This window comes from Mesocricetus auratus, unplaced genomic scaffold (assembly GCF_017639785.1).
Source record: "Mesocricetus auratus isolate SY011 unplaced genomic scaffold, BCM_Maur_2.0 Super-Scaffold_100026, whole genome shotgun sequence".
NCBI lineage: Eukaryota > Metazoa > Chordata > Mammalia > Rodentia > Cricetidae > Mesocricetus > Mesocricetus auratus.
In genome coordinates, this window is record NW_024429207.1 from 9,045,423 (window position 1) to 9,060,082 (window position 14,660).

At 42.2% G+C, this 14,660-nt stretch overlaps 1 protein-coding gene across 10 annotated transcripts in view; it reads right to left on the minus strand.

Moving 5' to 3' along the window:
• Nucleotides 1-1,041: 1,041 nt before the first annotated feature.
• Fat1 (FAT atypical cadherin 1) overlaps nucleotides 1,042-14,660 on the minus strand; it is a 115,756-nt gene continuing 102,137 nt past the window's right edge. For 4 of the 10 annotated variants that reach the window (XM_040731889.1, XM_040731891.1, XM_040731893.1 and 1 more), the window contains 9 exons: nucleotides 13,539-13,696; nucleotides 12,474-12,936; nucleotides 11,422-11,575; nucleotides 11,148-11,258; nucleotides 8,899-9,530; nucleotides 8,066-8,203; nucleotides 5,549-5,608; nucleotides 3,391-3,426; nucleotides 1,042-2,499 (listed from right to left, as the gene is read on the minus strand). In XM_040731889.1, coding sequence (XP_040587823.1) covers nucleotides 1,871-2,499; nucleotides 3,391-3,426; nucleotides 5,549-5,608; nucleotides 8,066-8,203; nucleotides 8,899-9,530; nucleotides 11,148-11,258; nucleotides 11,422-11,575; nucleotides 12,474-12,936; nucleotides 13,539-13,696 — 2,381 coding nt within the window. In that variant the 3' untranslated portion in view covers nucleotides 1,042-1,870. The other 6 variants (XM_005066652.4, XM_040731894.1, XR_005871179.1 and 3 more) reach the window with 5 other exon arrangements.

Below are 14,660 nucleotides of genomic sequence, written 5' to 3' on the forward strand. Positions count from 1 at the left end.
AATATGTGCAAAACCATGTATTTTTCTAAACCAAAAGAGAATAGTAATTAGGGGATGGCTGCTTTTAAATGGGTTGGTTTTATTCCCGAAGTCTTTATGGAATGCTGAAGAGGTTGTCATTTCTACTGGTCCATTCCCATCCTCCCTACTGCTGTTACGAACAGAGTATCACCAGGAATGCCAGTGTGAAAGACTTCAGAAGGGCAGTGTCTTGAATCGATGGTCCTCTATCCCAGGCGGCTCAGCATTCCACAAGGTGGCAAACGCTACAGGCCTGCAGCAGGGGAGGGAAGAGGCGATCCCACCGCACTCTGTGGTTTATCTCCCCCAGCTTTCTTACATGTTTGACGAGTAAGCATCCTCCACTTGGAACACTTGCTCCCCCGGCATCCACGCTCCTCGCCCATCGGATTCCATTCAAATGACAGCAGGAAAAGTAGGACATACAGAATGAGAGAAAGGCAAAGATCCCCCGGGCAAAACGTAGATGAAGAGACACAGGTCAAATTAAGTTATAAGAGCTGTAGGACAAGCATAAGGCCAAGTGCTCATAACTAATAATACAGCTTCTGTGTCGTGATTTGGGGGCTGGTGGTCCAAAACAGTCTGCTATGGATAGATATACGACCTTGACAAAGGTTTTCAAGTTATGGCTAGAAAAAGTACTAGTCAATTAAAGATGTACAAGGGGGAATTTTTTTTGGATGAGATATATATGTACATAGAACACATATCTATATACATGCATGGGTGTATATATGTATGTATGTATATAAATATTTATAATAGATGTGTTTTACAACTGGGCATGTTTGTAGGCAACTATAATCCCAGCAGTAGGGAAGCTGGAATAGGAGAGATTAAGAACATGCCAAGGTTCTTAAACAAAAAAAAATTACCAGCCACATACTGCCACCTAGTGGCTACACACCTAAGTATGGCCTGGCTTGGCTTGGCTTTGTCAACTGGTGACTTCACATCTATTTCAGTTTATCAGGCAAACCATGAACAGCGATATAAATTCAGAAGAAAACCAGGCAGTAAAGCTAAAGTATTTTATTAATAATTTATTGTCAGTAAGAAAGGCTGGCTAATGATAGTTTTCAGTAAAAACCTTTACAAGACCATTGCATCACAAATATACAGACACTATAAAAACTGTGTCATGGTGGTTTTGGTTCTAAACAGGTATGCAGAAGGTCCCCTTTACACTTTCCAATAATGAAAAATGTTTACAATCCTAATACAGCAACCCATTTAAGACATGTCCAGTAACAGGTCTTCCTCACTTTGTATGTACAGCTAGAAATAAATGGCTGGACTGAAATGCGTTAATGAAATGTCATACTTCAGTGGGAAGGAACACAGTGAAACCCTGGTTACATTAGAAAATCAGGGTGCTAGGCGACGGACGACACTAACACCACCCAGATCCAGAGGAAAACAAATGCACAATGCGTTCTCAAAACGTAGTTAAAACTATGAAAGAAGAAAAAAAAAATCAAATCTGTACAGAAAATTTACACACACACACACACAAAAAGCAAAATTAAAATAATCGAATCTATATAAATACATGAATCATGCTAACAGGATGACAGGACTGATTTCGGTTTCATTATTTTAACAGACACACATCTAGATACGAAAAGACGCTCAGAAATGGCACTGGCGATGAGAACCCCATCAAGTACAGTCGGTTAGGACACCGGAAATGGCTAGCAAGTCAAGAGGCGTGTGATTCCATGCAGCCACGCCCACGGCAGCTCACTGAGAAGCGCGTAAGACCGCTGCAAAGAACAACGCGGAGATCATCGATACCATCTCTAGGTTCGTTAAGGTCCAGGCACTTTGGGGAGGAGTCTGAGTGTCACACCTCTGTATGCTGCTGGGAATCCAGTGGCGGAATTGTCACTTCTTCAAAGTGGCCATCATCGCCACTCTCGTAGTCACTCATCATGACCTCGGATTCCACTTCACAGCATGCTGACACATCGGAGCAGGATGCTGTGGAGGTGTACACAGACATGGGCATGTTTTCCATAGTGGGGGCTTCGAAGTTCCTTTGATACCCTGGAGGGTAGGGGGCGTAGGGTTCTCTACACATACTGTTCTCACCAGTGCCTTGTTTTTGAGGTTCAGACATATCGACGGGGTAGAAACTGGGCAGATACTGATTCAGGTTGAACCTCTGCCGACTTCTGGAGGAAGATCCCAAGCTACCTGCAGCAGGCATGTCTCTGGGTGGGTGTATGGACTCGAACTGGTCGCTGAATTCTGGAGGCAATGGTGGCAGCTCGTCAGGCGCAGGGAAGTCCTCTGGAGGGGGTGGGAAATCACTTTCAATGTCATAACCCCCAGGGTAATAGTCAGTATCAATGGCATTTGGATCTGCCGAGTACAGGGGTGTGTGCTCGTCAATGACTTCATAATTGGGGAACTCTTGTATGTCTGGCAGGGGAACACTCGGCATCCAGTCTGATGTGTCCCAGTGGTACCCTTGGTAAAGAAGAAAAACAAGATTTCAGTTCATTTGTTTTAGCTTCTGTGCCTGGGGAAAGAGCTCAGTGTGTCAGAGGCAAGACAAAGAAATATATGTGCATTCATTCCAAGCGCATCTCTCTGCAAACCCTTTGCCTTGAAGACACAGCCCCACCCCGACACAGTGACTCTATTTCCGGAACGTGGACTTGCGGTTTTGGTTCTTATCTGACATTCAAGGCAACAGAGTTCCAACAGAAGCAGCTATACCGTTTAAAACACATGCAGCTTTCTACGGACAGTCCTAACCACTCTTCAGCCTCCCTTCTGAAACTGGTGGCCCTGCTCTATACGAAGGCAGAATAGAGCGTTAGTAAGAAGCTTTCGAAGCCAAGGTCTCTAGTGGGGCTCTGTGCTGCCTGCCATCCAAAAAATACTAAATTAAGGCAAATCTAAAGGTAATAAAAATAGCCTTTAACATAGTTAAACTCAGGTAATAGTTACGTTTTTATTAGCTAGGATGAATTAATACAGACTATGTATCAAGCCATGTCCCTAAATCACACAAAAAAATATAACCAAATAAGTGTTAAATAGAACAGTTACATCAATCTTTGTTACATTTAAAAGGACTGAGGATCATACTGGATAGTATGGAAAAAATATATATTTTAAAGAAAAATCAAGTCTTAACTTAAGGGTAGGTGTTTTTCTTTTTCCCTTAGGATTCAAAACAATTCTTCGACAGCTAAGAGAAGGTTAGGCGCCCCATCTTACAAGGCAATGCACAACCATGGCCTTAGATATTGCTATAGCACCAAGCACCCCAGTGAAGCAAGTTGGCACCGGGTCAATCTTTCCCAAGGATTTTTAGTGGTTATTAATGCACAGCTGGCATGCATGAGTCACCTCTTGGTTTGCTGAGGTCAGGAGCAGCCAAAGATTCTTTTGTTGGCAGAGTAGGAAGAAAAGAAAACAGTGATAATTAAAATAGATAGACGGCGGAAACGGCAACACAGATCAGCACACCGTACAATATAATGTGTTCGTAAAGACCCAGCCAGCCAGACACACTGTCTTTACCTCATTCTCTCTAATGAGCGCAAATGAGAGATTCACGTTGCACAAACTGAATGGGACGCGGACACGGAAAAAGAATGATGAGTGATGATAAACTAGAGACTTTGCTACGAATCCTGGAAACAGAAGTTTCTTCGGGAAATTATACACTTCCAGGCACCAATGCAGAATATATTGACTGGCTACTTTAAGTGATAACCTAGAAACACATGAAGCCACACAATGCACACACTTTACAGCACATCACAAGCACCAAAAGCACAGGTTCAGGGAAACCGACGCTACATGCTCACAGCCGGACACTGACCATCTCCCAAGACCTTATGCACTTGGCACTAGGATTTTAGACTCACACTGTTAACCTTTCCCTAGGGAACTCCTTAACCAGCTACATTTATTGTTTGGCCTCTCCCCACAAAATCTGTAGCTATCCTGTCTCCCAGTGACTGTACTACAGACAGAGCTCTGGTCTCAGGAGCACGTGATGCTTAGCCTGGACAGGCTTCACATTGGCTTTCTACATGAAATGAGGTGAAGCCCACGGATCATGGTATAATTAATCGAGATAGCGTGGATCAAATACGACCCTTCACGTAAGCCATCATCACTGTCAGTGCGGCCGTCATGGCAGAACTACGGTCTCTCTTTCTACAGGGGAAATACTCTCTGTGCCCTCTGTAACATCCTTTCAAAACCAAGACAGTGGACTAATTGTGATGAGTTAGTAGCTGACTGACATCTCTGGTAGGAGTTTAAATAAAAGTGGAAAAGACAGGTTTCAAAAGTATGAGTAAAGTGAATATTTAGGAAAAGTATCTATGGAGATGTTCACTCATTTAGTATAATGTAGTGAATTTCTTTATAAATGAGGACTGGCAACCTTTGTTATGGACTATGCATTCGATAAACCTTGGAACTTATGTGAGTTTTCAACTTTAAATTCACCTTAGATAAGAAAAAAGAATCAGTAGAAATTACATTGAAGAACTGTTTAAATTTCTGCTTCTTTAAACTATCAATATTTAACATTGGAATGTCATCGTGTTTCAACTAAAATTGGGTAGACAAAATACAGATAACGTCCTGACTTAAAAAGTGAAAACACAGTACTTGTAAGAAAAACTAAGTTCCCTTAGTAACTGTAGCCATTGATGTGAGTGAGGCCCTTGCCCTGCTCCTCTCCCTTCAAATGTGGCAGGAATCCTTGTCTCTTCCACTTAAAAGGTGCCTGCTGACATGCCCTTGTGGGAGAATCCTGTGTTTACTGCTACAGATGCTTGGGTCCCGTTTGCCTTGCGTGTGTATGAGTGTGTATGTGCGTGCTCATATGCACATTTGTGTGCATGCGGAAACCCAGGGCTGATGTTGGGACACATGCTTTGCTTCTCTTTTGCCTTCAGCGGGGCCTCTCAACCATACCCAGAGCTCGCTTATCATCTCGCTTAGAGTCTTGGAGGCAGCTTGCTCTGAGGATTCCCTGTCTCCGCCTTCCCAGGCAGGAATCACCAGCAGGCCTTGATCAAGCCTGGGGACCTGAACTGGTCTTCACACTGCCACCTGTGTGGCCAGCGCTTTATCCGTGGGCCACCTCCCACCCCAGCCCAACACTGTGTTTGCTCCTGATGGTCTACTCAAGTACTTCCTGAGTGATGATTCCTACATCAGAACATTTCTAGATCCAAACTGACTGGAAACTTATTAAAAACAAGAGCTCTCAGGGCCAGCACAGACCTACTCAGTCAGAAATCGGTGCTGGGAACCAGCCCCAAGTTTTCTTTAGGAGTCCCCACAAACATTTAAAACAAGTCACAAAAAAAAAAGAAAAAGAAAATTTTCATATGCATTTACACTGAGAATGTATACTTCCCCAAAAGCCACTAACCCCCCACCCCAACATGAACTACTTTAATGACAGGACAATGGGCAGACACACGTTACCCCACTGTACTCACTTCAAGTCACAAACACAAAACACAAGCACTTATACCTTCTTTAGTCACCGTGTCAACGACAGTGTTGACAAGGTGTATTACAGTCACTATGGAAGCTTGTAAGAGGGCACAAAAGGAATCCATTAGAAAATCCTTATTTAGTAGAAAGCAGTGCATTAAATAAGATTTCTTAATTTAATGTAAATTTCTCCCCTAATTTAAAACTGTGCAATAATGCTTTGATACCATTAGATAGTTATGCATGACCTCTGCACTCTCCCTGCTAGTTATGTGTCTCAGGGAATTTCTTTTCTAATCAAGATATAGACATGTTACTATCAGTCAAGTGAATGAAACAGTCAAGTTTTAGTGGCTGTTAGGTGAAAAAAGCTTTGGCTATGTATTTTTCTACAATTATAACTATGGATCATATCAGGGGAAAAAACAATTCAAATCTACATCTCCTGAACAAAAGACTACATGTTCAAGGAACCAGTACATTGCCTGGAAATAAAGTAATCTAGGGAGACATATGTGCTTATAACATAACCGCAACATAAACGGGTTGTGTAACTTTTGCTTAGCGGGTATTTCTCATCTCACAGATACTATGTGGACTCCTTTTCCATTTGTGTGAGATTATTTTAAAGTACCAATGTCGACACAAATGGGCATGTAAACCGTTGGTTCATTCTAATCCTGAGATCTAATGATTATTTTACCCAATACATGGAGAAACAAACAAACAAACAGCCTTCCTGCTGTCATTAAGGAGGAAGCTTCCTGAATTAGCCGAGTGGGCTGAGTGAACCAGACTGGCCTGTAGAAGGGAGCCATGCCAGCTGTGGTTGGAGCTTGGCATTTTCATGACAGGTACTGAATGGGGATCAAAATGAACTGTGAAAGCTAAAAGCCTTAATTAGCAAGAAGGCGAATGACTTCTAGGCACTGGACAAACAAGGAAACCAAGGGAGCCTGTGGAGATGCAGCCCTGCTGTGACCAGCCTTCAACCCCCGGACACAGTGGACTCCTATACACCCGCCTACAGCCCTGAGACAAGGCGGACTCCTAAACTACAGAACCACGCAAGAAACTGACCTCTTGAGCTGCTAAGTGTAAGTTAACTACTACAATGGTTTAGAAGACTACTAAGGAAATGTTAAGCACAGACTAGAAATTTATGACTAAAAATGATTGATGTCATGTGATAATGTTGATGTAGAAACATTCCACCAATAACAGTGCAGATCTCTCCTCACATTGCTTCAGCTAAAAATTAAGTTTCATGACTATTTTGGCAATGACTTCTCAAAAGCATTTGAATATTGTTAAGAATGAGGTTTAAAAAAAAAAGGACTAGAAAAGAAAAAACTGACAGAATTTTCAAAAATATTTTTGAACAGCATTTAGGGGATGAAGTATAAGTCATATAATCTGGCAATGCAAACTTGTGAAAACTAAACTAATCAAAGAAATAACCCTGTTTTGCTCTTGTTGGTTTCATAAGCAACAATACATCCATATTCTCCACCCAGGAGTAAACAAGGGTGTGCTTTAAATAATGTTAACCATGCTTGAAATCGTCAAGACATAGAAAATATAACCTTTAATGAGGGTAAGGCCCTGCGAAGTTTTACACACAAGCAGACCCAGGGACCCATAGACATGATTCCTTATAAATTATTTTACTCTGGTCATGGACTACGTTATTTTGAAACTGACAGCTTTTAGCAAATTTCTTTACAATGACAAAATATTCTTAATATGTAAACCCATTGCATTTTTACACAAGGAAACAAATTGAAATTGATCCTATGCATTCTGAGATCCAATCATTTCCAGTAGAAAAATCACTATCACGGTACTGATAACTTTCCGTACATGTGCTAATACAGCGAGGCTGTCTATTATTAGTGCAATCCATCCTGGGAAAACCAGATAAACACAACTGGGCCCTGGATCCCGCTGCCAAACCTTCTTCATTAGAAATATAATCCGACTTACTAGCCATCTCTTAAACTCTGCTCTCAGTCAGTGTGCTCTGATCCAAATGGGAGCTGGGGCAGCGGTGGGGTGGGGAGGAGACAAATAAAACCTTGTAATACCAAAGGTGTGACGGCAAGTGAACATTTCAGACTTCTACACATCCTTTCTCAGAGGGTGCACATGCGCGCGTGTGCAATGCATGGTCTCAATAAATAAGCAATAGAACACAAAAGCTTCCGTAACCCTGTTATGCACACACATACACAAAGTACAAGGGTTGCCGAACAGGTGAAATTAACTATTTCTTCTTTCCTATTGCTATAGGTAGAATAGCACTCCAGTAAGCACATCGCTGTTTTTGCAACTGTAAGGACTGGACCCAGGCCCCTGTCTGTGACTGAACTAACTTTATTTTCCCCAGCATGGGCTCATGCAAGTATTTATCCCTGGTCTACATTTATGCCAAGGGAAACATGGGACATTTTCATACTTCCTTAGGGACCCGGTGTGCATCTGCATCTCTAATCAACAATGAGCATCAGCAGCACTGCCCAGTGGCCACAGCAAATCACCACCCAACACTCACCATTGTCGTCACAGGACTCTGACTGGAAGGAGCTGAGGGACTGCACCTCGGACAGGCTCTCGCGGGCACTGTAGGGCTGCGAGGGCTTCTCCTCCAGGGGCTTCTTGGAAAGACAAGGATCGAGATCCACCACTTTGGCTGAAAGGAAGACACGGCAGGCAAGCAGTGAGCTCTGAGTTCCCTCTGGTTCACAGTTTAGGAGCAAGGGCCTGGCTGAGCTTAGTGCTCGAGCGACAGAATGGAGAAGAGGGAGCTAGAGAAGCATCCTAGAAACCAAACAATAAAAAGCCCTACAGATAATCTCAGGAGACTCAACAAATCAGACTTTCTCCATAGAGAAGCCTAGAAAGGGTAACCGGTGATGAATTAAAATTCGTCCTAAAATGACATATTATAGCTTTTTCCTAAAGCTTCAGGTGTGTCCTAAGCCGCTAATACAAATACTGCTCATATGAACTCAAGCACCTTGTCTGGCTGTAATAAAAAATTAGCATAAAATGACCCATTATTATATAATAATTATAAAAAACCATAAATATTAGTAAATTAATAAAATAATTAGCATAAAATGACACATTACTCCCTGCTATAAATCATACCTGAGAATGTGTATCGGTTATAAAAGTGAAATGATCTTTCCAGAATATTACGTAGAACAAGATTAGGTCTAATTTATTAAGATAAACGCCAACTCCCAATACCAGACAAGAACTGGAAGATTCGTCACTATTTCAGGTTGGAAGGCATTATCGTCGGCCCCATAAATATAGCAGAGTCAGCAACCTCAATGCCTTTCCAGTGGCATTCTGGAGACATGGAAAACGTGTTCTTACCGTCATAGTCAAAGTCCCAGCTAGGCTTCTGTATGGAGTCACTGTCTGAAGGAGAGTTGGAAGGTGGTGGTGGAGGCAAATTTGGAGCTACGCTGCACACGGCCACAGCTTTTCGGTGCCCATGCATAGACTCGGGGTTAAAAGTACTAAATTCTGGATGCTCTGGGATGGCCGAGCCCTCAAAGGAATTTCGGTCAAGATTGTTTCTAGAGTCACTTGGAATGCTTGGAGTGTAGGAAATAGGCCGGACAGGCACCTGGGGTGGTATGTCAGAGTAAATGTTCTTGTTCAGCTTAGAATCAAAGTAAGGCCTCTGTAAGAAAGCCGTCGTTGGTCCCAAACGTTTGTCCTCAGGCTCAGCCTGGGGTTTCTTCTTCCGGTTGATCATCTTCCGGCAGAGGACAAACACCACCACCAGCAAGAATATCCCGGCTATGAACACGATGATTCCTATTCCTTCGGCCAGGCCGATGTTCCACGGAGTGGACACATACTGGTTGGGAGTGGCGTCTTCACAGTTCTTCCCTCTGTACTCCTGGCTGCAGTTACAATGATAGGAGCCATGTGTGTTCTCACAAAGGGCCCCGTTCCGACAGGGGTTCCCGGCACATTCATCGACATCACTCTGACATCTGCCAAGGAGGAGAAGGATGAGAGATCTCTGCAGGAGGCATCAGATCACACCAGTCCTACAGTCCTTCAGAAGAACACTAGACAACACTACTCCTTCGTAAGAGATGCCAAAATGTGAAACAATCAGAAAACATCAGAAACGGGACCTGAGCAAAAGGCCTTTTGTAGAATGATCATTCCGCCACACATTGAGTGCATATTCGAGAGGTAACCATACCAAGCCAATATCTAGCTGCGTTTTTCCAGAATTAACACATAACTAAATCAATTCAATAAGCTAAAACATGGTCTGTCTCAAGGTCTGACAGTCTATCTTTTAGAAACAGGGAGGATGAGGTGCATGTTAATTACAGTGCTGCAAACTGTTCTCATAGGCCAGATTGAAATTCAGTGAAAACGGTCCTGCTTGCGATTATGGCAGTCCTGTAAGACTCATGAGGGGATAGAAACACACTATCCATTTTAAAATGCATCATCCTCCTGGGCACGTCACCCTCACGGAGCAGACCACAACCCGGGCACGTCACCCTCACGGAGCAGACCACAACCCGGGCACGTCACCCTCACGGAGCAGACCACAACCCGGGCACGTCACCCTCACGGAGCAGACCACAACCCGTCCTTTCTGCTTTCTAAACAGGGGCATGTGGGATGGTTGTGTACATTACTCCTCACTTCTGGGGAAAAAATCTATTTGCAAATCATGAGCAACTAGAATAAAAACTGGCATTTTTTTGGTCAAATATATAGGAATATTTACTGATTAGGATTGGGAAAAAAATCAACTAATGAACTGAGGCCACATAACTAATGGTAAAATTCAGGATTATGATTGCCAAGAGGAAAATGATACAGAATAATTACAGGCAGGCCACACTGGCAGCATGAGACCGAGGGAAGCTTATCCAAATGTTCTGTGGGAGACACGGTCTTACTACACAACCTTGGCTAACCTAACCTGGAACTCACTATGTAGGCCACAGAGATCCACCTGCTTCTGCCTACTGAGTGCTGGGATTAAAGGAGGATGTCACCTCCCCTGACTCCATTAACTTCTAAAAAGAGAACTGAGAAATGACTTGTCAAATATAAAACTGCATCTGAAAGTAGAGTTTCTTGCGCACTTTTCCTTAAGCTATAAAGATGCGTATTTTTTCAAGAACTCTAAATGTCTAAATATTTAAATTATAGCCATCTCTTAGGCTTATACTGAGGGTTACAAGAGAGAAAACCAGCAAGGTTTAGATGCTGGATCAACACTGGTACAAGACATGGAGAAATCGTCATTAGTAGCTTCTAAGGATAGATGACACCATGTCACAGGCGCCTGCTTTAGAAAACATCATAACAGTTTACAATTATTTGCAAACCTGCAAAGGCCCACACAGTCTTCATCTATACATGACAGCTCTATGGCATAGGGTAGGGTTTTCCAACTCAGTATCAATCTTTTTGATACATCCTTTTGCCTCAAAGACTTTTCATCTGGAAGTCATAATGCCAATGAGAATCACCACACTTGGAAGCGATGTGTGTAAACTAATGAAGTTGTGTCAATATTGGGTCCGCACTGTGGAAAGGTGCAGCCGATATGAAGCTTGAAAGAAACTATTTACCTTTCTCCCCTAAAGCCTGAGTCACATTGACAGACAGCACCATCCAAACTGTCAAAACATGTTCCACCATTTTTACAGGGTTCATCTTTGCAGTATGGACTAAGCTGACATCTAAATAAGGAAAAGAACATGCAAAAAAAACCCTCATGAGTTCACTGCAAATAAAGACACCAAACAGCATTAACAAGTGAAGAACTCAGTGACCTCTCCTATGCAGAATAACCCCATGCTTTCAATATTTAGCCTCACAATTCGCTAAGCAAAGCAAGCATACCTCTGGCCAGTGTACAGCCCCCTACACTGGCAAACAAAGCCTCCGTTGTCCACCACGCACGTTCCGCCGTAGAGGCAGGGGTTGGAGGAGCACGGGTTGATGCTCACCTCACAGTATATCCCTATGTATAACGCACTGCACTTGCAGTAATAACCTACACGGTGGAAAAGAACAACAACAAAAAATCCAGTCACGCATTAACCAGGCAGTGTTTCACTTGCTTTTACCTTTACATTTACGCGAAGGAACAGTTCCCCAACAGCTATGAAAGGTAGCAAAATTCCCATTCTCTCTGAGTGAAGAGATATCCGTATGGGTAAGCCTTCTTTCCACTGCCCGTGGATCGAATATCTCTTATCCGAAATGCTGGGACCTGAAATGATTTGACTTTAAGAGTATTTTAGATTTCAGGATTTTTTAAAAATAGATTTTATTGGGAGAACACTTCTAAACTGGAAATCTGATATCCCCAAATGTCCTAAACCCTGGAAATTTGAAAAATATATTGGCAGTCAGACAGTTCTGAATTGTGTAGTATTTTAAGATTTTGGATTTTAAAATTTAGCATGTTTATCCTGCATAAGCTAAAAGAGAAGTGAGGAAATATTTGTGACTAGATTTAGTTAATGATAATTACATTAGGCTAGTGGGTCAAATGTACGGAACACTGGTAAACATACACATAAGCAATACCATTCAACAACGTGTTTACACCCACAAGTATAATTTCCAACGATATGCCTTTAGGGAACGTGGCAAGACAGTTGGTCTCTGTTCCCTTAAAGGCTGGACATGGCCCTAGTTTATCTTTGGTCATGGTCACTGCAGCAGGAGAAAAAAAGAACATGGTAAAAAAAAAAAAAACACTGGCTCCTCAGACTAGCCTAAGGTTACAGCCATGCTTCTTAACTCTGACTACACTATCTGTGCTGAACACATGAAGTGATGACATCCTTGAGTAAAAGGAGGCACACTAACTCTACTTGAGAAAACACTGCTTTTAAATGGACACATGGGTAACATCTGAGCAACTACAGCCTTAAGATGCCTACCTCCAGTAGGTGAGGGGTTACAAGTGCCTCCATTTTGACAAGGGTTACTAGAGCAGTCTTCCGTGGCTGTTAATAGGCATCCATGAGATACATCTACCCATTCTTCGATGTGCGCGTAGGCTCTTGGTTTGTTAGTCAAAGGCAGCTCCTGCCCATTCAAATAAATAGAGTCCATGCAGCCCCGGAAACCATTGGCAATTTGGGTGCTTCTTCCGTGTTTCCCTCCTGGCTGGCGGAGGTGGCCACCAAAAAACACATAGTTATCCAGGTTCAGGGTTTTCAGGGCGCCTGGGGCTGTGCCTGATGCAGTATGAACTTCATCTAGAACCAATTTGGCATAATTGCCCTCCACTTCAAGGGACACTGCATGCCACTGCCCATCATTGACTTGAATGCTTTGAACAGAGACAATCCCAGGGCCACTTCCACAGTCAAATTTGTACTGCAGTCTTCCAGCATGAATCTACAACAGAATAAATACAGTTCACACTAATCGCATACAATCTTCAATGTTAGTCTGTGCGACATCTATAGGAAGGGTGTGTTTGGCAAATGAGGGTGAAAAGAAAATAAACTTTTGATTAGGTGCTGAAGAGCACAAATCATTTATCTTTTTATACAAATGACAAAAATGGATCATCTAGGGGGTAGGGGGATCCCAAATGCCAATTGCACATTCAAAAATAATATGGAAATGACTAATAATTAACTGTTAATTGAACACAGGCAGCATACACACACACATACATACATACACACACACACACAAAATATCATGTGGGATCTCTATCAACTATGGTAATATTAGCACTTGAATGTTAGCTGTTACATATACAAAAAAAAATACCTGTTAAAGAACATCAGAGGTAAGTTTCTAGGCTACTGGGTAGCAGGAAGAACTTCTGATGCCACCCAAATGTCAACAGTCATCCAGGCCCCGAAACCTTGAGACATGGCACAAACCCGTCTTTCTTTGTTTTTAAATGGGACAATCAGAACACAAGACAGAATTTACATTCATGCGGTGCCCCGCGATCTGCGGTAAAAGGATGCATGAATACACACCTCCAGGATACTGTAGTCAGTCCCTCGCGCATACATGACAACTGCATGGGAAGAATAGGTTCTCAGCCTCATGCTCAATTTCATCTCTAATTTGTTTTCGTTCTCCATCAGACGGTATTTCACAAAGCTGTTTCCGGTAAAGGTTATGGATGAACTCCCTATGGATTACAGAAGAAAAATCCTATCAGCACCAAACTTAAGCATACTATTAAAACCCCAGAGGCTGATGTCTGTTTTTAAGATTAGAGCAATATGAAAAATAAAATGTCTCTTGGTTTCAGTAGGCACAGCACAACGGACTTTCCATGCGGAAGAGAATGAGAGCACTATATCACCGAGAAGCAGGTTCTAAAACAATAACAGACTAAATATAAAACTGTTCTGTATAACTTATTATGAGGCAATTTCAGAAAATAGTGATGTCGCCCCAAGGTGATTTGGCAAAACCTATGGAGTAAAAACACAAAGAATCCCCATTCTTCAAAAAAGATGAAAATCGTATTGGCCTCCAGAAATGAAAATTAACTTTCACAGAATTGCCTAAATAAAAATTCAATTTCAAAATGACAAAAGGCACATTTAATGAAATAAAGGACCAATAACAAGGGAGGGTAAATTATAATAGGAAGCATGTTAATATTCACAATTTATAAAGAGTTATACACATTCAGAAACAGACAGCCCAAGAGGCAAGTCACAAAACAGGAAATGCTAACACCAACTAATTAGCAGTGAACCCTCTCATCAGCAGCCAGAGAAGTTCAAAACTTCAGTATTCCAAGCCCACTAAAGAGGAAATAGGGTTTTTAATTGAAAGCGTTCAATAGGTAAGAGAATCAGACATGAGACCTTCTTATATGCCTTGGAAGAAATGGGAATAGTTCAACTCTTTTGGAAGCTAATAACAGTATATATAACAGCATTTTTAATGTATTTAATTTTTCACAGCAGATTCTAGCTTCAGAATATCATGAAACAGAGGGGGAGAAAGCACCAGCGTGGAAAAATGAACTTAAAAGGACTTTTAGTGGGAAAGACACATTACAGCCTCTGTACATAAAGAATGGAAAGAATGGTGACTAAATCCTGGTCCAGCTATTAAAAAGAGTGAGGATTACACAC